The sequence below is a fragment of the Elephas maximus genome, chromosome 6 (genome assembly GCF_024166365.1).
Source record: "Elephas maximus indicus isolate mEleMax1 chromosome 6, mEleMax1 primary haplotype, whole genome shotgun sequence".
In the NCBI taxonomy this organism is placed as follows: Eukaryota; Metazoa; Chordata; class Mammalia; order Proboscidea; family Elephantidae; genus Elephas; species Elephas maximus.
In genome coordinates, this window is record NC_064824.1 from 117842641 (window position 1) to 117865946 (window position 23306).

The 23306-nt window shown below is 48.7% G+C and overlaps 2 protein-coding genes across 3 annotated transcripts; one reads left to right on the forward strand and one right to left on the reverse strand.

The window, feature by feature from the left end:
• Positions 1 to 176: 176 nt before the first annotated feature.
• Positions 177 to 4237, reverse strand: LOC126078121 (tubulin alpha-4A chain). Of its 2 annotated transcripts, none has more exons than XM_049888255.1 (4): positions 4091 to 4237; positions 1915 to 2137; positions 1459 to 1607; positions 177 to 1216 (listed from the first exon to the last, which is right to left on the reverse strand). In XM_049888255.1, exons 2-4 carry the CDS (start codon positions 2093 to 2095, stop codon positions 245 to 247), a joined length of 1302 nt encoding a protein of 433 aa, XP_049744212.1. In that variant the 5' UTR covers positions 2096 to 2137; positions 4091 to 4237; the 3' UTR covers positions 177 to 244. The 2 variants fall into 2 exon arrangements, with proteins under 2 accessions (XP_049744212.1, XP_049744211.1); XM_049888254.1 differs by lacking the exon at positions 4091 to 4237 and adding an exon at positions 3863 to 3945.
• An 11051-nt stretch (positions 4238 to 15288) lies between these two features.
• LOC126078124 (tubulin alpha-1D chain) lies at positions 15289 to 22677 on the forward strand. The gene is made up of 4 exons (XM_049888263.1): positions 15289 to 15349; positions 20231 to 20453; positions 20800 to 20948; positions 21643 to 22677. Exons 1-4 carry the CDS (start codon positions 15347 to 15349, stop codon positions 22624 to 22626), a joined length of 1359 nt encoding a protein of 452 aa, XP_049744220.1. The 5' UTR covers positions 15289 to 15346; the 3' UTR covers positions 22627 to 22677.
• The last annotated feature ends 629 nt before the right edge of the window (positions 22678 to 23306 follow it).

The following is a 23306-nucleotide window of genomic DNA, read 5'->3' on the forward strand; positions in this document are numbered from 1 at the left end:
GGCCTTATATCAAAGTCCCTGGGGTCTGCTTCCTGGACCTGGAAGGGACGCCTTGGCAGCTCTCACCTTCAGCCATGGAAGGGAAAAGGGTCACGAGCAGCAAATAGGGTGGCAGCAGCAGCAGCACAAAGGGAAGGCAGCAAAAGCTTAAGCACTCACAGAGTGACAACAAACTGTGCAAGGAAGACTGTTTATTTCGAAAGGATTTTGCAATAAACATAGTGAATGGACTCCAGGAGCTGTTCTATTCTTCCCCCTCATCCTCGTCCTCATAGGAGTCGATGCCCACTTCCTCGTAATCCTTCTCCAGGGCAGCCATATCCTCTCGGGCCTCAGAGAACTCACCCTCTTCCATGCCCTCGCCCACATACCAGTGCACGAATGCCCTCTTGGCATACATCAGGTCGAACTTGTGGTCCAGACGGGCCCAGGCCTCGGCGATGGCAGTCGTGTTGCTCAACATACACACGGCGCGCTGCACCTTGGCCAGGTCACCCCCGGGCACCACAGTGGGTGGCTGGTAGTTGATACCAACCTTGAAGCCTGTTGGACACCAGTCCACAAACTGAATACTGCGCTTGGTCTTGATGGCAGCGATGGCAGCATTGACATCCTTGGGCACCACGTCTCCACGGTACAACAGACAGCAGGCCATGTACTTGCCATGACGGGGGTCACACTTCACCATCTGGTTGGCAGGCTCAAAGCAGGCATTGGTGATCTCTGCCACCGACAGCTGCTCATGGTAGGCCTTCTCTGCAGAGATGACTGGTGCATAGGTGGCCAGGGGGAAGTGAATGCGAGGGTAGGGGACCAGGTTGGTCTGGAACTCTGTCAGGTCCACATTGAGGGCCCCATCAAAGCGTAGGGAAGCTGTGATGGAAGAGACAATTTGGCTGATGAGGCGGTTGAGGTTGGTGTAGGTTGGGCGCTCGATGTCCAGGTTGCGGCGGCAGATGTCATAGATGGCCTCGTTGTCCACCATGAAGGCACAATCTGAGTGCTCCAGGGTGGTGTGGGTGGTCAGGATGGAGTTGTAGGGCTCGACCACGGCTGTGGACACCTGAGGGGCCGGGTAGATGGAGAACTCCAGCTTGGACTTCTTGCCATAGTCAACAGAGAGCCGCTCCATCAGCAGCGAGGTGAAGCCGGAGCCGGTACCCCCTCCAAAGCTGTGGAACACCAGGAAGCCCTGAAGTCCTGTGCATTGGTCAGACTGAAAGACAAGAATGAGAAAGAGCAATGTAGGTACCAGGGAGGGGTCTGAGGAACTCTTTGGGCTTCACAAAAGCCTAACATATTTCAAGAGTCAAGGCCAAGACTACTGAGCATCCCACAGCTGCAGTGTCATGCCCTAGGATATGCACAATTAAGAGCTGACCTCCTGAAATGGATCTGAAAACAGTGTTCCTGACCATTCACATAGTCTCAGAAGCTCCCTCCCTCCCAGATTCTTACCAGCTTGCGGATCCGGTCCAGCACCGGGTCGATGATCTCCTTGCCAATGGTATAGTGACCACGGGCATAGTTGTTAGCGGCATCTTCTTTCCCAGTGATGAGCTGCTCTGGATGGAAGAGCTGTCGGTATGGGCCATTTCGGATCTCATCTGGAAGGGCATAAACCACATGGTTAGGGCAAAAACCATAAGGCTGTGCTCAGCAGAGACCTCCCTCCTGCAGCATGGTAGCTGTGGTCGGATGTATGAAAGAACTTGTCCTTCTGCCAGACTTGAGATAGCAGAGCGGGAGAGGAACCCAGACCTGCTGCCCAAGCCAGCCTGAGATCAGCTTGCCTTTTTCAGCTTCAAAGAGGGCTACGAAAGCCAGGTCTAGACACCCTCTTTTCAGAGAGAAGGTCAGAGCCACCCTCAAATTCCTCCACCCCCCCCCCATTCCTGCCCCTCTTCCTCTCACCAATTACAGTGGGCTCCAAATCAACAAAAACTGCCCGGGGCACATGTTTTCCAGCGCCGGTTTCACAGAAGAAGGTAGTGAAGGAGTCATCCCCTCCACCAATGGTCTTGTCACTAGGCATCTGGCCATCAGGCTGAATCCCATGTTCTAGACAGTAGAGCTCCCAGCAGGCATTGCCCATCTGGACACCTGCCTGCCCCACATGGACTGAGATGCATTCACGCTGAGGGATAAAGAGGGGACACAACATAAGTCCCACACCCACAATTCCTCACCTCATAAGCCTCCCTCCTACCAGCTAGGATGACTTAGTTGGCAAGAGTGGGGGCTTTGGGCTGGGCAATGGTCAGAAGAGGCTGGCAGCCCGTCCAGGCTCCCCCACCTTAAGTCTCCTGCACTGAAGGCACCCAGAAGGGCAGGCCAGCCCCTTTGCCTCCTTCTCAGTGGGGAACTTGTCAAGCAAGAGCTTTGGCTCTACATGACCCCGCCACATTCACAGGACACTCAGGGAGGACGCAGAGGGCAAGGCATACATTGCAGTAACCGAGACATGAGACTTCTCAGCCTGATCCCTACTGCCCAAAACGCCAGCTTCGCAAGAGCCTGCAAAGGCGCAGAAGGTTCACCGGAGCTGAGTTTATAGCTAGAGGCCCCCCACCTGATTAATTCTTTCCTTTGAGGATGAACAACTCGAATTTCATACAGTCCTCTCCCCTCTTCTTTACTGTGGGCTGCAGAGGTGTCTTCAGCTTCCAGTTGGCATCAACTGACCATAATGGATATCCCCTTCCCCCACCTTTAAGTCCCATCTGGCTCTGGGGATCAACCCATCTGGCTCCTCTCCCCACCTCCATCCCCGCACTCTGGGCTTCTTCACCACCTTCATCCACCGCGTCAGCCCACACAGAAATAGCAACAATAAAACTAGTGGGCACAGAGGGCAGGGCGGGCAATAGGGGCTAGGGACACAGGGACACTCGTTGCCTTAGGCTCCATCCCTGTCAGTCTGGTTAATCTCTGAAGCGCCAGAGCAGTACGTGATCCGCGCAGGGCCCGCGTAACCTCCCTTTCCAACCCCGAAATGGCGGGGTGACGGTTACCCAATACCCAGAAAAGGAAGCAGAACCTGCGGTAAGGCCCCAGAGGTAACCGACTTTGCCCCGGGGGGCGAGCTCCATCCTGCTCCCCGGCCCTGCATCTGCCCTCCCTCTAGATTCTTTCCAGTTACTTCCCAGACCTGGGGTTTAATTTCGGCCTCCGCTCCTGGGCTATAAATACCACCCCCCCACACACACACCCACAGACCTCTTTCCCCTCCCCCCGCCTGGCCCCGGCCGCGCTCTCGTTCAGCGCCAGCTGTCTCTGCCCGTCGGCGCACCGGGCTTCGGCTGGAGAGGCTAGCTCCGCTCCCGAAGCCGAAGCCCATTCCCGCCACCCCTCTAGGCTCAGAAGTGGGGTGCTGAGTCACTGGGGGGCACGGTAGATAGGGGGGATGCACACACAATCAGAGGAAAAGGGGGCGCGGAACCAAGTAATCTGACCTCCTTCCACCTACTTGGGCCAAGCACGTGTTCAGTCTGTTCCAGGAGCGGGGGTGGGAGAATGGGGTGCTGGGCAGCCAAGCGGGTCTTTCCCAGACCTTGCACGGGCCCGCGTGACTACCCGCAGGAAGGTTAGGGCACAAGTGCTTGGTGGGGCAGGGGCAGGTGGCCAGGAGGGCTCCTCTCTGTTAATGAAGAATGCCACCCTACCCGATTACCCATTCCCAGGTTCCCAAGGTGGACGCCACGGTTCCGCCAAAGTCACCAGGCAGGGGTTAGGGGGATGCAAAAATCCTCGCACTTTCTCGAGACCTGGAACGCCCGCTGGAAGGTCCCGGGAGCAGGGGGGTCCCCCGAAGGAGAGGGGAAACCGGGGACCCCCGCGCTGCCTGCAGGGCCGCACTCACCATGGTGAGTCCGGGCGGTGCGTCTCACGTAGAGTCGGGGTGACGGGTCTCGGTGAGAACTGCGTTAGCTGCAGTGCCGCACCGCTCTTATAGGCGGGGGCAGGGCCCGCGCGCTCGACCCGCCCGCCGGGGGCTGGGTGGCCCAGAGCCACGCCCCCTCCGAGGGGTGGGCGGCCGCGAGGGGTGAGGCCGGGCGGGATCCCTCCCCAGCTGCGTCGAGTCCCTCACCTGCAGGACTTGGGCTAGGAATAGACGCCGTGGCTTTAACCCTGCGCTTCCGGTTTTGAGCTAACACTCGGGGCCCCCGAGCTCCGTGGCAGGGACGCAGGGCGCGGTGCCAGGGCTCCTCTCGCCTGCACCCGCGTTATGGGGGCGCCGGTCGCCCAGGTGTGCAGACTTAGGCCGGATGGCGTCAAGGCCGTCCTCCCGACGTGGCTGCAGCCGTCCTTCGTCCAAACCTTCCCCGCCCCGCCTCCGGGGCAGCTCGGGCAAGCTGCCCAGCTCCGGCCCGGCCCTGGGAGCCCCCTTCCAGCGTCACGCCGCCTGCTGGTCCCCAGCCGGTACCCCTGGCCTTCGCTGACGCCCGTGAGCTGTCGAGGCCTGGGAGCTGCACAGCCTGAGCCCCATGGTGCTGGTCCCTTAGTCTCTCCGGCAGAGCCGAGCCCCCCCCCCCCCCGCCTACCTGCCAGGGCTGACCCCGGGAATCTGAGCGGGTCGCCGGCCTCCCGCCCCGTCAGGGGCCGTCATCAACGCCGTCACTATTAGTTAGCTAAGGCCATCGCTGCCTGCCCACCTTCCTGCCGCCAGAGCGCAGAACCTGGAACCCTCAGGACCTGGATTCGCATCCACACTGCCCTGTGGGGCCTTGGGCAGATGACACCTCACTGCATCCTTGGCATCTACATTGATAAATAGAAGAAAATCATTCTGCCCTGGAGGCATTGTTGTGAGGTATCAGAAGGCTCGGTGACTCTGAAGAGGGAAAAAGAAAATGGAGATTCTGGTGTCATGGCTGATTTTTACTTTCCCATCCTCTTCTGTCTCTACGTCGCTGACATGACCTGAGCCAGCAGCTTAACGTCCTCATCGGTGAGACAGAAGCCATAACATCTTTCTACATTTCATTTCCGTTTCTTGCAAAAACAGACTTTTTCAAGCTATTTCTCCGTTCCCTTGGTTGCTTTACATTTTCTGTCTCCCTCCGCTGGGGAAATTGGCCAGGCAGCTCTTCCATGTGCTCCTCGTTGTTGTTGTTAGGTGCCATCGAGTCTGTTCCAACTCATAGGGACCCTGTGCACAACAGAGTGAGACACTGCCCGGTTCTGCAATTGTTGCTATGCTCACAGTTGTTGCTATGCTTGAGTCCCATTGTTGCAGCCATTATGTCAATCCATCTAGCTGAGGGTCTTCCTCTTTTTCGCTGACCCTCTATTGTTACCAAGCATGATGATCTTCTGCAGGGACTAATCCCTTCTGTTAACATGTACAAAGTATGTGAGACGTAGTCTCGCCATCCTTGCTTCTAAGGAGGATTCTTGTACTTCTTCCAAGACAGATTTGTTCATTCTTTTGGCAGCCCATGGTATAGTCAATATTCTTCGCCAACACCACAATTCAAAGGTGTCAATTCCTCTTCAGTCTTCCTTATTCATTGTCCAGCTTTTGCATGCATATGAAGTGATTGAAAACTCCGTGGCTTGGGTCAGGCTCATCTTAGTCCTCAAGGTGACATCTTTGCTTTTCAACACTTTAAAGAGGTCTTTTGCATCTGATTTTCCAATGCAATGCATCTTTTGATTTCTTGACTGCTGCTTCCATGACTGTTGATTGTGGATCCAAGTAAGATGAATCTTTTCTCCGTTTATCATGATGTTGCTTATTGGTCCAGTTGTGAGGATTTTTGTTTTCTTTATGTTGAGTTATAATCCATACTGAAAGCTGTGGTCTTTGACCTTCATCAGTAAGTGCTTCAATTCCTCTTCACTTTCAGCCAGCAAGGTGTGTCATCTGTGTAACACAGGTTATTAGTCTTTCTCCAATCCTGATGCCCCGTTCTTCTTCATATAGTCCAGCTTCTCGGATTATTTGTTCAGCATACAGATTGAATAGGTATGGTGAAAAGATACAACCCTGACGCACACTTCTCCTGACTTTAAACCACGTGCTCCTTGGCACTTCTTTAATAACTCTGTCTCCTGGGTTAGTCACCACTTGGGGAGGATTCACACCATCAAATGTCCCCTGGGCCAGTACAGTATAACACAATATGATACAATAACTAGTGGTGGCAACTTGCTATCAACAAAATAGCTGGAAAGGGATACAGTAAAATATGATGAGGTCTCTGTTCCCAATAAACTTGCCAATTGGTTGAGAGGACAAGACTCATTCATAAGAAGAAAACTGACAAGGCCCATTTGGGAAATAAGGTCATGGGTCTCTACAGAGGAAGGAGCCCTTGGTGACCACAGGACACATAGCCTCTTGCAGGTCTTCCTTGTGCCCCCTTATTCCCCCCATACCCCCACCTCTTGTTCCCCCTATACCCCCACCTCTAGCAGAATGAAGGTAGTAACAGACCTGAGCTGTCTTAGACAAAACCCTAGATCTCTTTTACCTTCAGGTTCTTCATTTGTAAAACTGGAATAACAACTTTGGGTTGTGAGGGCCAGATGAATTTAGGGAGGTGTAAACTTTGTTGTTGTTCGGTGCCATCAAGTCAATTTTTGACATAAAGTGACAAAGTAGAACTGCCCATAGGGTTTTCTAGGCTGTAATCTTTACTGCTGCAGAATGACCTTTCAGTTAGCAATCAAGTGCTTCACCATTGTGCACCCAGGGCTCCTCTCCTCTAAAGTAGACCTATTTAGTTAACTCAGCGCATTGTCATCAAGTCAGTTCCAACTCATAGCAACACTATAAAGTTTAGTGTAAACTTTAGGGAGGTATAAGTATACTGTGTCCCTGGGTGGTGCAAGCATTTAACGCACTCTGCTGCTAACCAAAAGGTTGGAGGTTCAAGTTCACCCAGAGACACCTCGGAAGAAAGGCCTGGAGATATACATCTGAAAAATCAGCCATTGAAAAACCCCATGGAGCATAGTCACCATGAGTTGGAACTACAGTAATGGCAACTGGTTTGGATTTTTTCTAAGTACACTGCAAAGCACTGGATAAGGGTCTTATTCATCTTTGTGTTCCCAGTTCCTAGTATGATGCTTAGTACATCGTAGGTCTTTGCTAAGTGTATGTCACATGAATAGTTTTACTACATGGTTGTTGTTGTTGGGCACCATCGAGTCAATTCTGACTCATAGCGACCCCATGCGACAGAGTAGAACTGCCCCATAGGATTTTCTTGGCTGTAATTCTTATGGAAGCAGATTGCCAGGTCTTTCTCCCACAGAGCCACTGTGAGGGTTCAAATCACCTACCTTACAGTTAGTGGCCTACTGCTTAACTGTTGCAATGCCAGGGATGGGACTAAAATTAGGGTAAAATCCAAAAACCAAACCCATTGCCTTTGAGCGCATTCCAACTCATAGCAACTCTACAGGACAGAGTAGAACTGCTCCTAGAGGGTTTCTAAGGCTCTAATCTTTACAGCAGCTGGTGGATTTGAACAACCGACCTTTTATTTAGCACCCTAGTGCTTAACCACTGTACCACCAGGGCTCCTTAAAATTAGGGTTCAAAAAACCCCATTTCCATTAAGTCAATTCTGACTCATAGTGACCCTATAGGACAGAGTAGAGCTACCCCACAAGGGCTTCTGAGGCTGTAATCTTTATGGAAGCCAACTACCACATCTTCCTCCTGCAGAGTGGCTGGTGAGTTCAAACCACCGACCTTTTGATTAGCAGCTGAGTGCTTAACCACTGTGCCACCAGCACTCCTTAAAATTAGGGTAGAACTCTAAAAATTTGGAAATTGCAAACTGGTGGCCTGGAGGCCAAATTTCCTCTCTGAAATGTTTTGTTTGGCCCTCCCACCATTAACCTCCATAGTATTTAGGCTATTAAAAAAGCAGAAACTATTACTCTGTCAGGCACCCCAAGACTATCTCGATGTTTGGAGATTCCCTGGAAGGAATCACCGACTCAGGGTACCATTGTACCCACAGCTAAAGTTTGCTGCAGTGATGTGGTAAGGACATACAACTGGATCATAAAGGGGAAAGACGCAGAAGGAATCTGGAGGGAATCTGTGCTCTCTCCCTCTCATAGGGCTCACACGAGTGCACTCTTCCTCCAGCAACGAAAATGCCATATTTTCCTGCAATGTTTCTGCCCAGAAAAACCCATTAGAGACTCAGTGCCCGTGGTTTTTATTGGGGACTAGTCCACAGAGGTTAAGCACTCGGCTGCTAACCAAAAGGTTGGTGGTTGGAACCCATCCAGTGGCTCCGCAGGACAAAGGCACTCTGCTCCTGTAAAGATTACAGCCTAGAAAACTGTATGGGGTGGCTCTACTCTGCCACATGGGACTGCAATGAGTTGAAATTGACGGCGCCTAACAACAGTCACGTAGGGGAGTGTCTGGGTGGTGCAAATGATTAATGCACTTGGCTGCTAACCAAAAGGTTAGGGGTTCAAACCCACCAGAGGTTCCTGGCAGTCTACTCCCCCAAAAATCAGCAATTGAAAACCCTATGTAGCACAGTTCCCACTCTTACACACATGGGGTTGCCATGGGTCAGAAGTGACTTGATTAGTCACACAGGCACCTCTGCCTAGCGTATACCAACATCCCAGACTTTCAGAAGAAAAGTAGATGTTCAGCATAAGCCTGATTGTTTACACAGACAGCCTCGGCACGGTGAACCATCCTCCTCAGTTAACTGTTGACTGGGAATACTCTGAGAGCCAAGTTCCCTGAGACCAGCCGGGAGTCAACCTTGCAAGCAGGCTTTCCTAATGGTAACAGTCAGGTCTGCTGTGTCCATTCTTTTCTGCACAGTCATATGAAAATCCAGATTCCTTTTTTTTTTAAAATCCAGATTTCTAGTTTATCTTGAAAAGAACTGGAAAATCTGGACTTACCAGGCCCGCATTCACATTTAGCAACCATGGTAGGCAGAATAATAGCCCCCCAAAGATGTCCACATCCTCATCCCCAGAAACTGTGACTATGTTACCTTACATGGCAAAAAGAATTTTACAAAGGTGATTAAGGGTCTTGAGATGTTGAGATTATCCTGGATTATTCAGGAGGGCTCAGCATAATCACCAAAAAACAAAACCAAACCCACTGCCATAGAGTCAATTCTGACTCATAGCGACCCCAATATGGTTTCCAAGGCTGTAAATCTCTATAGAAGTAGACTACTAAGTCTTTCTCCCACGGAGCCACTGGTGGTTTTGAACCACCCACCTTTTAGTTAGCAGTCAATTGCTTTAACCACTGAGCCACCAGGGCTCTGACTTGCAAGGGTCCTTATAAGTCAAAGAAGGAGACGGGAGAGTCAGAGAAGGTGATGTGAAGACAGAAGCAGAGACTGGAGTGATGTGATTGCTGTCTTTGAAGATGGAAGGGGGCCACAAGTCAAGGAATGTGAGCAGCCTCTAGAAGCTGGAAAAGGCAAGGAAACAGATTCTTCCCTAGAGTCCTGCTAACACCTTGATTTTATCCCTGTAAGACCCATTTTGGATTTCTGTCCTCCGGAACTATAATAAATTCATGTTTTTTTAAGGTATTAAGTTTGTGGTAATCTGTTACAGCAGCAATTAGAAACTAATATAGCAATAAAAATGGAGCTGGGTGGTGTGGCCTTCTTAGGGTGGGCAACCAACCTGCTCCAGTTCACAACAGTTCTCACCACTTTCTATGTCTCTCTGTGACAGAAACCAAGTGTCTGTTGCTGTTTAACATTATACACCCAGCCAACATCACACATTTATATTATCCTGGTCCCTGTAGCAAGGAAATTAGAGAAGCCAAGGGTTCAAGAGGAAATGCCAAAGACGATGTTAGTGAAACACAGAATAAAGATTCTGCTTCTGATTTTATGTACGTGTGCGTGCACGACTGTGTGAGTGTGTATATATCTCCTCAGTGTATGTAGCAAAAAAAATTAAATAAAAACCTGTTGCTACTCAGTCGATTTTGACTCATAGAGACACTAAATGTCAGAGTAGAACTGCCCTATAGGGTTTCCAAGGAAGAGCTGGTGAATTTGAATTGCCAACTTTTGATTAGCAGCTGAGCTCTTAATCATTGTGCCAGCAGGGTATGTACAGATGCTCTGAATTAGGGCCACAAACTCTGGGTGGGTATGCAGGTAGTGGTCTACATTATCAGATTGAAAACTTTTAGACATTCATATACATGTGCAGAGTCTAGAAATTGATGCCAGACACTTCTTCACTCCTCTGTTGAATCACCTCTTAGTCCATCTACACATGTCTGGCAGCCACTCTCTCTCTCCAGATCTCTTTCCCTCTTGCCCTTGCCCACTGTTCTCGCCATCTTTTCTGACCCTTTCCCCATATCTCACCTCCATCCTGCAGCAGTGCAGCAAGGTCCTTAAAGTTTGGCGTGTCTGCACTGATTCCATCCGGAGAGGTGGAGCCATAGCCTTAACGTACCTCCTTCAGTTGTTTCAGAGTGGAGCATCTACCACCTATCCTCTTCACAACACAGCATTCCAGAGGGATAGCTCTATTATCACTGCTTTCATATATTTACTCCTCAACATTCTCCAGACAGGCTTGATTCACACCCTCCACTGAAATGCTCTTACCAAAGTCTCTAGCAATCTCTATCTTTCCAAATCCAAGGGTTACTTCTCTATCTTTATCTTTCTCAGTCTCTCAGCAGTGTTTGACATAGTTGATCCCTCCTTTTTCTTTGAAACACTTTCTTCTTGGCTTCCATAACACCACCTTCTCCTGGTTTGTGTCCTACCTCACTGGCCACTCCTTCTTGGTAGACTTTGCTAGATTTATCTCTAAATGGTGCTCCCCATAACTCAGCCTTAGGTTCTCTACTTTTCTCCCTAAAGGAGCAATTGTTGAAATTCAATGATGATTATATGGGATTATATTATGTTAGCTCTACATTTGGACATGTTAAAAAATTCCATATTAAAAAATTATAACATTTCTCGGGTACAATTCTAGAAGTACAACCAGAATGCTCCTTAGAAGCAAGGATGGTGAGACTACGTCTCATATACTTTGGACATGTTGTCAGGAGGGATCAGTCCCTGGAGAAGGACGTCATGCTTGGTAAAGTAGAGGGTCAGTGAAAAAGAGGAAGACCCTCAATGAGATGGATTGACAGAGTGGCTGCAACAATGGGCTTTAGCATGACAATGATTCTGAGGATGGTGCAGGACTGGGCAGTGTTTCATTCTGTTGTACATAAGGTTGCTATGAGTTGGAACCTACTCAAAGGCAATGAATAACAATGCTATTCCAGAAGGAACAGAGTTAGAATATATACATTCCCAAACAATGATGAAGGAATATAATAAAAAGAATTAAGTATCACTTATATGCTGATGACTCTCAAATTTATATTTCCAGCTTAAACCTCTCCTCAGACTCAATTGTCTATTTACATTCTCGATATCTTCACTTGAAATCCCACTAGACATTGCAAATATAACAAGTTCAAAGGAATTCTTAATCTCCTACCCTCACCCCCACTACCTGCCAAACTTGCTTCTGTTCTAGGCTTGTCAGTCTGAGTGAACAACATCACCTTCTACCCAACTGCCTAAGTTATAAACCTAGGATCATCCTGCCTTCCCTCCCTCTTTCTCTCCCCATTTTTATTAGTTAGAAATTTTGGCTGCAAGTAATGGAAAGCCTAACTAACAGCGGCTTAAACAATGAGGACATTTATTATCCCACAAGAAGTCTGAGTGTACAGTGCTTCCAGGGTTGGTTCACTGATGTCACCAATAACTCCGGTATTTCCAGTTTTCTGCTCTGGTGTCCTCAGCGGGTTGGTGATTTATGTCTTCGAGATCACAAGAAGCCGGCAGCAGCTCCAAGCATCATGGCTTTATGTGACACTGTCCAAAGGCAGGAAATGGGGGTTTTCTCCACATCTCTTTTTATCAGGGAGAAAAACCTTTCCTTAAAGCGCTCTAGCACACTTCCTCTTATATCTTATTAACTCCATGACTAAACCAATCACTGGAAAGAAGGAATGGAATTACCATGAATGGTTTAGACTAGTGCATATTCACGCTGTTGGTCTGGGGGAAGGCCATCTTCCTTGAGCAAGCAGAACGCTGAATACTTAAAATCAGGACCCTGCCAGCTAAGAAGTTGAGGGTGGGAGAAGGCAAGACTGTTAGTTAGGTCCACCACAATCCACTCCACACCTACATGTCCTATCACTTTACTTTTCACCGTCTCCCCTGTTGCCACTCTTGTCCAAGCCACCAACCCCTCATGTCTGGATGACCACAGTAGCCTCCTAACCAGTTTCCTGCTTCAACTCCCAAATCCCTATAATCCATTTTCCACCCAGCAGTTAAAACAATCTCTCTAAAACACAAACCAGGCAGTGACGCTTGCTTAAAAGCTGCCCCTCGCACTTAGAATAAAATCCATTTTCCTTCCAAGACCCTTTACCTCTGTGATCTTGTACAGCTTTCTCTCTTTTCACACTGTTTTCTTGACCACACTGGGCTTGCTCCTACCTGTGACCCTTTACACGCCCCCATTCCCTCTGCCTAGAGCACTGTTTTCCAGGTCTTGGCTTGGCTGACTCCTCCTCATTCAGGTCTGGGGTCAAACATCCCCTTTGGAGCGACCCACCCCCTTTCTGTTCACTCTAAAAGGAGTAGACCTCCCCCCATCTCTTTCTGTTCCATTATCCTGTTTTGTTTTCATCATGTGCTTACTACTATCTAAAATTATCCTTTAAAAATTTTTTATCTGTCTTCATCACTAAAATCTAAGCTCCTTAAAAGCACAGACTTTTTTTGTCTACCACTGAATCCCCAGCACCTGGAACAGTGCCTGGCACATAGCAGGCATTCAAATATTTGTTGAAGGAATGAACAGTATTGAATGCCTCTTATTTCCTAATTTAGATGCAATAATATGCTTTAAAAATCTGAGTCTGTTTTATGGAAGACTATTCCTTTTCCCCTGTCCACCTTTAGGATAGTTTTATTTCCACAGTTGGTGATGCCTAGGCTGACCCCAGGGTGTCCAACTTCCAAAATCAATTGGGAAAAGTTGAAGTGCTAGACAAGAGGATTTTTAACCACGGGGGCTATTGGGCCCCCAAATCCATCTCTCTACCTGGAAATTGGAAACCCTGGCGCCATAGTGGTTAAGAGCTACTGCTGCTAACCAAAAGGTCAGCTGTTTGATTCCACCAGGCACTCCCTGGAAACCATATGGGGCAGTACGGTTCTTTCCTTTAGAGTAGCTATGAGTTGGAATTTTCTCAACGGCAAAGGTTCTGTGAAAAGTAATTCCTGAGGCCTGTGGCTTCATGGATCAGGCTACTGGGAGGCTGGGCTTCCTTATCTTTGAAATGCTGATTGGCTGTGTCTTCTGTCTGAGGACCTTAGCCTCTTAGTTCCACGTGGGAGAGAGAAGAGCTCTGGTCTTGGAGAATTCAGTCCATAGCCAGAGTGATCCATCTAGAGATTCTGGGCCATTCCATGACATAGTGTAAAGGGAGGGGCTCTGAGAAGTTCCCTACCTTGAATAACTCCACCACCATTTGTCACAATGGCTGAAATTTCAAATTAGCAATTACTTCCCGTAAAGGGTTGCTAGATAAAAATACTTTTATTTGCTAACCCTGACAACCCTATTTCCTGCTTATGGCTGCTATCTGAGAGTATGGCTAGAGAAATGTAGTAGAGTTTCCAGGCAGCATTAAGGGTTCATTTGAGGTTAGCAGTCATGATTTTGAAGCTAGATCAGTCAGCATGGTTCTGGGCTTTTCTACAGACAATGTTTGCCTGGGTGGGTGCAAGTCCAGAATTGGTAGAAGAAATGGATTTAACTAGGACCAGGATTTAGTTAAACAAGGGTGCTGAAGCAATAGTGAGGAAAGGAGTTGACAGGTATGTAAAGGAGCAATTATGATTGACCATGGCATTTCAGATGGGTAAGGAAAGAAACAAGGGAGCAGCCACTACCCATTCATCAGTGGTGGCTTATGTATTGCTATGATGCTGAACATGTTTCAGCTGAGCTTGCAGACTAAGACAGACTAGGAAGAACGGCCTGGAGGTCTATTTCCAAAAATCAGCCAATGAAAACCCTATAGATCATAATCGTCTGATTTGTAACTGATCATGGGGATGGCACAGGACTGGGTAGCAGTTTTGTTCCATTGTACATGGGGTCGCCATGAGTCAGGGACCAACTCAATGGCAGCTAACAACGTCAACAACTATAAAGACATAGGAGGGAGTGAGGGACAGTGAAAACATTGCCACGTAGAAAGAAATGCTGAGCCTGAGTCCCAGATGAATCCTAATTCCACCACTAATTACCCCCCATGTGACTTTGGGCAAAGACACAAGGGGCTTCAATTTCCTTTGCCTGACTACTTCGCAATGTTGTTGAGGGACTCAGAAAAGCTAAGGACCTTAAGACCCATAAGGCAGGATACAAATGGGAGAGATTAACATTTTATTTCATATTTTTTTCCTAAGGCCCTAAGGGGATCCTGTGGAGGAATAAGGCCAGGCTCAGCAGCAATGATTGCAGTGGAATAGGAGACTTTTAGGAACAGCCCTGAGACTCTTCCTAAAAATGCTCATCGTCTTACTTTCTCCACGGACAGCAACTGCAATTTTGGACTAAGCACTTAAGAAAGTATATCTTTTTTAATCCTTACAATGCCTGTTCCTGTTCCACAGATGAGAAAACTGAGGCAAAAAGAAGTGCTAGTAGATATAGAGACAGGACTAAAATTGAACTCTAAACAACCCCAAAGTCCATGCTGTTAGCACTGGTCCATACCACCTGCCTATGTCCTATGATATGCTGAATTTCTACCCAGAATACCCTGATACTTGATCTCTTGCCCGAGGACTCATTATTTCTGGTTCACTGCAGACATCTTTCTAGCCTCGTCTGCACTCCACTTTCAGCCCTCGCCAACGCAGCTGGAGGGCAGAGAGCGGGTGGTGCTACAGCTCAGGGGGTTTGATTTCTAAATCTACTCCCACCTGTGAGGGCCAGGCTGTGTCACCAGAAGACGGGGTCATGTAACTGAGCAACAGACCCATTGTACCCAGCAGTCTAGATACCGTGTGGGGTTACCAGCCTGGCCCCTCCTCTGCTTACGCACCTCACTCCCGTTTGGGGCAAGGCCCAGTGCTTGCCTGCTGCTCTGTCACCAAGCCAACAGGCCTGCCCTCCTGGGGCTGTTGCTAACAACATTCCCCCCCGAGAGCCAATCACAGAGTATAAAAGAGGCCGGCTGGCTGTGGGTCCCTCACAGTTCCTTTCCCTCAAGCAGCAGACAGACAGACGGCCATCAGGCAGCATGGTGAGCAGGGTGGTGGGCTGAGGATGCCACTGAGGGTCCCAATGGGCCCAGGTAGCTGGCGTGAGGGAATGTTGCAGTGTTTAGGTGTTCATGGGGCTACAGTGTGTGGTGAGGTGAAATGGGGGAGAGAGAAGGAGATTTCCAAATGTGGATTGGCACGTGGAGTGCAGGGCATGTAGGGGCATACTCAGGGGCTGGGGAAGGAAAGGGCAATTGTACCCAGGGTGTGGCTTTGAGCCTAGGCTGCCTGCAGGAGGGCTTTGAATTTAGGGGTGGGGAGTGTAGGGTGGCAGGGCTTGAGAAGAAAGGGTACTTTCCTACACTGGCTGCCTTTCCAAACCCTAGCCCCTCAGCAAGCTCACTGTTGACCTGGTCCCAGCACTCAGCTGTGGGAACTTGTCCTCCATAGAAACGGCTGCCCTCTGGTTTTCCCCATAGTCCTGCCCCTCTACTGCATCTTTGTCTGGCCTCTCATTTCTCACCAGTTGCACAGCAGGGTGGGGAGGGACAGGGAGGAGGGAGAAGGAGGTCCTCCCATTAATGGGGAGCTGGGAAGCGTGTGGGGCTTATTTGATTTCTTTGACTGGTCGCCCCACCAGGCAAGATAGAAGAACGGTTAGGAACATGTTTGGAACCAGGCTGTGCTGGCTTGGCATATTCATTGTTTTGCTCATGATCTTGAGCAAGTTGCTTAACCTCTCTAAAGGGGATTTTCTTCATCTGTAAAATGGGATCATAAAAGTACCTAAGGGAATTGTTGTGAAGATTAAGTGAGATAATGTATACGAAGTGCTTAGTACACTGCCTAGCACCTAAATTAACCTGGCCTCAAACCCCATCCCTCTATGGCCTCAGACAAGTTTCTTCACCTCAGCTTCCTCAGCTCCTTTTTCTTGACTCTAAAAATAGAATATTCTCTCTAAAATAATAATCTCTATAAAGAACACAACAAGAAAGTCTGCTATTATAAATATATATATATAGAGAGAGAGAGAGAGAGAGGGATGGTGTTTGAGACCAGGTATGAGAGACTCCAGAGGTTGAGCTCTTTGTCCCAAATGTGTTGCCCACAGTAAGAGTGGTGCCTATGTTTTTCCCCAGACTTCAAGTGTACCTCCCTGGTGGCAAAGTGGTTAAGAGCTCAGGCTGCTAACCAAAAGGTCAGCAGTTCGAATTCACCAGCTGCTCCTTGGAAACACTATGGGGCAGTTCTACTCTGCCCTACGGAGTCACTGTGAGTCGGAATCGACTTGACAGCAGATAAAACAACAACAAGAGGCCAGAGACACCTCACATAGGCCAGTAGTTCCGTCTGTATGTCTGGCTTGGTGAACAGAGCCTGAGCAAGCTCAGAGGTGCAGCAGCCAGGATGCTGGCCTGGCCAGGGGACCGGTGAGCCGGCTCAGCCTTCCTTCTAAACCGGTTGCTCTTGAGTTGATTTTGACTCGTGGTGACCCCATGTGTGTCAGAGTAAAACTGGGCTCCATAGGGTTTTCAGTGGCTGATTTTTTCAGAAGTACATCAGTAGGCCTTTCTTCTAAGGCACCTCTGGATGGACTCAGACCACCAAACTTTTGATTAGCGGCTGAGCACGTTAACTATTTGTACCAATAGTTACAAATAGTTAACTGTCTTCCTCCTGGACCTGGGGAGTTCTCTAGTCCTTGTGTCCTACATTCCTTCCACCCTAACTCACTACCTTCTGTTACTACGGCACCTGGAATTCAGGACTGGGAAATTTGTAGGATACACTCACTCCAGTGTGTGTCAAGCAACGAGCCAGGCACTTTGCATGCATTATTTCGTGTACCCCTCATAGTAATTCTAGGAGGTAGCTCTTATCATGTCCTGCATTCAAGGGGAGGACACTGACAGATTAAGACTCTTGCTCAAGACAAGTAGAGAAGTAACAGGGCTGGTATATGGATTATTTAAGGATGAATCATGTTTATCTAAAAATCATAAGGAGTAAAGTCACTTGTGTCATATAAAAGAGTCAGTGAAATGTTAAATTCATGGAAAAAGCATTTCCATTAAAGTGTTTTGAAATATTTCAGACATGCAAAAAGATATAAAGAATAATGTAAGAACACCACGTCCCAGTTTAAGAAATAAAATCCCTTTCCAATAGCTCTACCTCCCTCCCCTTCCAGAGAGAACCATTATTCCAAATTTGGTGTTAATATTTTCCTTATTTTTTGTAATACACACATATATTACAAGGGCATATAATGAGTATATTAATTTATCTGTTAAACAGTGCATAGTATTACTTTGCAAATTAAAACAAACAAACAAACCTGTTGCTGTCAAGTTGGTTCCAACTCATAGTGACCCTAGAGGACAGAGTAGAACTGCCCCATAGAGTTTCCAAGGCTATAATCTTTAAGGAAGCAGACTGCCACATCTTTCTCCCGTGGAATGGCTGGAGGATTCAAAAAGCCAGCCTGTCAGTTACCAGCTGAGTGCTTAATCACCGAGTGACCAGGGCTCCTTCTTTGCAAGTTAAAATGCATATAAATGCTATCTTTTTCACTGACCCTCTACTTTACCAAGCATGGTGGTATCATATGCTCAACTAGTCATATCTACTTATACCTAGTTCTTATTTATACCTTGTAGAAATTATACCTAGTCATATTTACTTATACCTAAAGGGTCAGCCAAAAAGAGGAAAACCCTCAACAAGATGGATTAACACAGTGGCTGCAACAATGGGCTCAAGCTTAACGGCTGTAAGGATGTCGCAGGACGGAGCTGTGTTTCCTTCTGTTGTACATAGGGTTGCTATGAGTCAGAACCTACTCGACTTGAGAGCACCTAACAACAACAACTGCATGTGATACTTCTCAATTTGCTTTTTTTCTCCGCATTTTTTGGATAAGATTCTTTCTTGTATTCTATTCCTTTCCACTTCTGAATCATGATTTATCTATTCTCTCCTGTTGAAGGACATGTTTGGCTTCAGTTGCTATGCTACTGTGACAGTACCTACTCTCTTGCATCTGTATTCTTGTTTACCTGTGCGAGCACTTCTCTAGAGCATGAGTATCTTCACCTTTAATAGATATTGCCAAATTATTCTCCAAAGAAGATGTTCACTTTAGGTTTTGTCTTAGTCATCTAGTGCTGCTACAACAGAAATACCACAAGTGGATGGCTTTAACAAAGAGAAATTTATTCTCTCACAGTTTAGGAGGCTAGAAAGTCCAAATTCAGGGCGCCAGCTCTAGGGGAAGGCTTTTTGTCTCTTTGGGTTCTGGGGGAAGGTCCTTGTCATTAATCTTCACCTGGTCTAGGAGCTTCTCAGCGCAGGAGCCGTGAGTCCAAAGGATAGGCTCTGCTCCCAGCGCTGCTCTTGGTGGTATGAGGTCTCCCCCACCCCCCTACTCTCTCACATCCTTGCCCCGCCTCAGTTCTCTCTTTTATATCTCAGAAGAGATTGGCTCAAGATACAGCCTGATCTTGTAGATTGAGTCCTGCCTCATTAACATAACTGCCTCTAATCCAGCCTCATTAACATCATACAACACATAGGGAAATCACATCAGATCACAAAATGGTGGACAATCACACAATACTGGGAATCATGGCCTAGCCAAGTTGACACACATTTTGGTGGGATACAATCCAATCTATAACAGGCTTCTACCAACAGCATGAGACTTCACAACTTCCACCTTGTTAAGCTTTAAAGTTTGGGGAAATTCGATGAATGTGTTCCTTTTGTTTTTAAGGTCTGAGGTAATTACTCTCCAAGCAGAGCAAGGAGACATACTCCAGTATCCCACGTACCAGACTGTCATTTATCTGTTAATGTATTGGACTCTCCCCTCCCTGGACACTGGGCTTTTTGAGGGCAGAGCCATGTGCTATGTGTTATGGATTCCTAGCACCTGCATAGTACGCAGCACGTAGTAGAGGCTCAAATAACTGTTGGATGAAGCAAGAAGGCCCAAACTTCCGAATTCTCATGGAGCACCCCAGGAAAGGCACAGAACTTTCTCTTTTCTAGAACCAAGCAGGTTATCCCAATCCTGCTTCAGGGATCAAGAGTTCTTTGATCATCAGCCTCGAATCACATGGGGAGAAACTTTCTTCCCAGGCTCATTCTACTCCAGAGCCATACATATCCAAGAGAGCCGTGAATAACCAAGCTCGTGATGGGCCCTCCTGAATTCCAAGCCCACTCTTTCCTTCCTCACTGGTAGTTTTAGCTGTAACATGAACCCAGCATTCTCTCTGCTTTTCTAAACCTCTTCCTTGCCCCTGACCCCTGAAGCCTCAGTTGGATCTTGCTTATTCCCTCACCGTCAGTTGCCAGTCGAGTCAATTCCTACTCATGGCAACCCCATGTGCGTCAAGGTAGAAATGTGCTCCATAGGGTTTCCAATGGCTGACTTTTGGGAAGTAGATCACCAGGCCTTTCTTTTGAGGCACATCTGTGTGGACTTGAACTTCCAGCCTTTCAGTTAGCCGTCAAGTACATTAACCATTTGCACCACCTAGGAACTCCCTTCCTGCACTAATGGCCCCTCATCTCTTTCTGAACAGGAAAGGGTTGGCTATCATGTGCCACCAGACTCATTTGACCCCCTTCAATGTTCCTCAAGATGCTTAGTCACTGGGCAAGACTCTTTAATCTTAGAACTGCCCACAACTTCTGCTTCCCCAAGGGTTTTGACCCAGCCCCTAGAGCCAACGCTTATTTGTCGTCAGTGGCACCAGTAAATGCTTAGCCACAGGGGGTGAGGCAAGGACAGCAAGGTCCCGGAACCTTTGCCCTTAGCCAGAGAACCACTCAAGAAAGGAAGGCAGGAACCTTGTCCAGGCATGATATACTTCTCTGCTAAAGGTGTTCTCTGCCCTTTGTTCTCTTAGCGTGAGTGCATCTCAGTCCACGTGGGTCAGGCCGGAGTGCAGATTGGCAATGCTTGCTGGGAACTCTACTGCTTGGAGCATGGGATCCAACCCGATGGGCAGATGCCCAGTGACAAGACCATTGGGGGAGGGGATGACTCCTTCAACACTTTCTTCAGTGAAACTGGGGCTGGAAAACATGTGCCCCGTGCAGTGTTTGTAGACCTGGAGCCCACCGTGATTGGTGAGTGATGGTAGCCCCTGCCATGGCCTTATCCCTGGGTACCACAGCAAGTCCTTCTCCATAACTGGAAAACACTGGAGTTTGTAATTATAGCCTCCCAGTTGCTGCAACCAGTTAGAACTCCAAGTCTGCAGAATCACTGTCACTCAGCTTCTGAGTCCCAGGGTCACCCCACATTCCTTTTCTTTCCTTTGAAAAACACTTAAAGTCACAGGCAGTAGCAGCAGCCTGAATGCAGCTCCTCTAGGGTGGGATCTTAGGGGCCTACTCCTCCGCCTCTGGTTACCCTGGGGCTCAGGGAGCCAGGTGCAAGGGGATGTGAGGTTCAAAACTCTGCTCACTGCAGATGAGGTTCGGACGGGCACGTACCGTCAGCTCTTCCATCCAGAGCAGCTCATCACCGGCAAGGAAGATGCTGCCAATAACTATGCCCGAGGCCACTACACCATTGGAAAGGAGCTCATCGACCTGGTGCTGGACCGAATTCGGAAGCTGGTGAGGGAAGGGTTAAGGGAATGCTGATTCCTGTCAAAAAGTGGTCTGGAGACCAGGCAGTGGGGAAAGAGTAGTTTCAGCCCTTGGGTGAGCCGCCTCATGAACAAGTCTTAAAAATGCAGGATCAGGACCAGTGAGGAGGGGAGGCTGGAGGCTCCTCTAGTTGAGGTCTTCTATCTTCTCTGGGGCTGGCTGATGCTGCAGTGTGATAACTAGTGCAAACATGTCAGTGGGTTGCCTGGCCAAGTCATGGTCACAGCACCCCAGAAAAGCATCTTGTACTGCAACAGATGTGGGCAGAGGTTCTCTAAAAAACAGGGGCTTCAATATGGCCCAAGGACCTGCAATTGATTTGACCCCACAAAGAAATAGCAATCAGGTTCCTGGATTGTTGATCTCAGTAGAGAAGCCCCCTCCGAAACATCGGAAGATAAATCAGGTGTGGATGGGTATGAGACACGGTGGAGTTGGCAAGTTATGATGACAAAAATGACAATCTTGCACAAGATTCAGGAGAGCTGTCTGTTAAGGACTTCAGGAATTTTCTTAGCGAGGAAGAAGGACAAGGAGGGGAAAGAGTAGTCTTCCAAGGACTTTATGAATATTTTGAAGATTTGAAACAGCATAAGTTGGTTCCCTCCTATTTGTGCCCTACACTTTACATCCCGTATTTTTCTTCTTCTTAACTTTCTAGGCTGACCAGTGCACAGGGCTCCAGGGATTCCTCATCTTTCACAGCTTTGGAGGGGGTACTGGCTCTGGCTTCACCTCACTGCTGATGGAGCGGCTCTCTGTTGACTATGGCAAGAAGTCCAAGCTGGAGTTCTCCATCTACCCGGCCCCTCAGGTGTCCACAGCTGTGGTCGAGCCCTACAACTCCATCCTGACCACCCACACCACCCTGGAGCACTCAGACTGTGCCTTCATGGTGGACAACGAGGCCATCTATGACATCTGCCGCCGCAACCTGGACATCGAGCGCCCAACCTACACCAACCTCAACCGCCTCATCGGTCAAATCGTCTCCTCCATCACAGCTTCCCTGCGTTTCGATGGGGCTCTCAATGTGGACCTCACAGAGTTCCAGACCAACCTGGTCCCCTACCCTCGCATTCACTTCCCCCTGGCCACCTATGCACCAGTCATCTCTGCAGAGAAGGCCTACCATGAGCAGCTGTCGGTGGCAGAGATCACCAATGCCTGCTTTGAGCCTGCCAACCAGATGGTGAAGTGTGACCCCCGTCATGGCAAGTACATGGCCTGCTGTCTGTTGTACCGTGGAGACGTGGTGCCCAAGGATGTCAACGCTGCCATCGCTACCATCAAGACCAAGCGCACTATCCAGTTTGTAGACTGGTGTCCAACAGGCTTCAAGGTCGGTATCAACTACCAGCCACCCACTGTGGTGCCCGGGGGTGACCTGGCCAAGGTGCAGCGCGCTGTGTGTATGTTGAGCAACACAACTGCCATCGCCGAGGCCTGGGCCCGTCTGGACCACAAGTTCGACCTGATGTATGCCAAGAGGGCATTCGTGCACTGGTATGTGGGCGAGGGCATGGAAGAGGGTGAGTTCTCTGAGGCCCGAGAGGATATGGCTGCCCTGGAGAAGGATTATGAAGAGGTGGGCATGGATAGTGTGGAGGGGGAGGGAGAAGAAGAGGAAGGAGATGAATACTAGGGGAATCCTACATGTCTATCCTAAATAAAGCGCTGTGGCTTTATTGTCTCATACGAGTCTTTTTTTCTTGAAAAAAAACCATGGATTGGGGAGGTTTCTTCTAAATGAGGGATAGGAAGGTCTAGCTTGAGTTCTCCAGAAAGCGGATTTGAGGCAAAGGCATATGTGTTATTTCATCAAGGAGTACAACTCCAGGGAGCAGAGTGGCAGATGTGGGGGGTAAAGCAGGGAAGAAGGGAGGCTGTGCCCTAGAGAAAAGTCAGCCGAGTACATGGCATCTCAGAACCATCCCTAGGGGGAGTGGGTAGGCGAGGCAGTGAAGGTGGGGGAATGTATGCCCTTCCTTTGTTCCTCCATTGGTTAACCTCCACCCCACCCAGGGGTAACTCGCCTGCATTGTGGCTTGCACACTCCTGGGCTGCAGCATCAACAGGGAAGGTCTGCGACAAGAGGCAAGGCCTGTTAAGTGGTACATGTATGAAGTTGGTCTGAGCCCACAAAAAGCTGCAACAATGGACTGGAGAGACCAGGCGGATGCATTGGAGAACTCTGATGTAGCTGGTGCTCACTAGCCCCCCACCCTCAGACCCTGGGGGTTTGTCTTCTCCAGGCAGGAGATTGGGTATAGGGAGCCCAGAAGCTGGCATTAAGGCAGAACAGTGGCAGGAACAAAGGCAGAA

Excerpts from the sequence above, each read along its gene's own strand:
- LOC126078121 (XM_049888254.1), bottom strand. Across the intron at positions 1,608-1,914 it reads TTTGGAGCCCACTGTAATTG|ATGAGATCCGAAATGGCCCA; the intron begins GTGAGAGGAAGA and ends ATGCCCTTCCAG. Across the intron at positions 1,217-1,458 it reads TGGACCGGATCCGCAAGCTG|TCTGACCAATGCACAGGACT; the intron begins GTAAGAATCTGG and ends CTTGTCTTTCAG.
- LOC126078124 (XM_049888263.1), top strand. Across the intron at positions 20,454-20,799 it reads CCTGGAGCCCACCGTGATTG|ATGAGGTTCGGACGGGCACG; the intron begins GTGAGTGATGGT and ends TGCTCACTGCAG. Across the intron at positions 20,949-21,642 it reads TGGACCGAATTCGGAAGCTG|GCTGACCAGTGCACAGGGCT; the intron begins GTGAGGGAAGGG and ends TTAACTTTCTAG.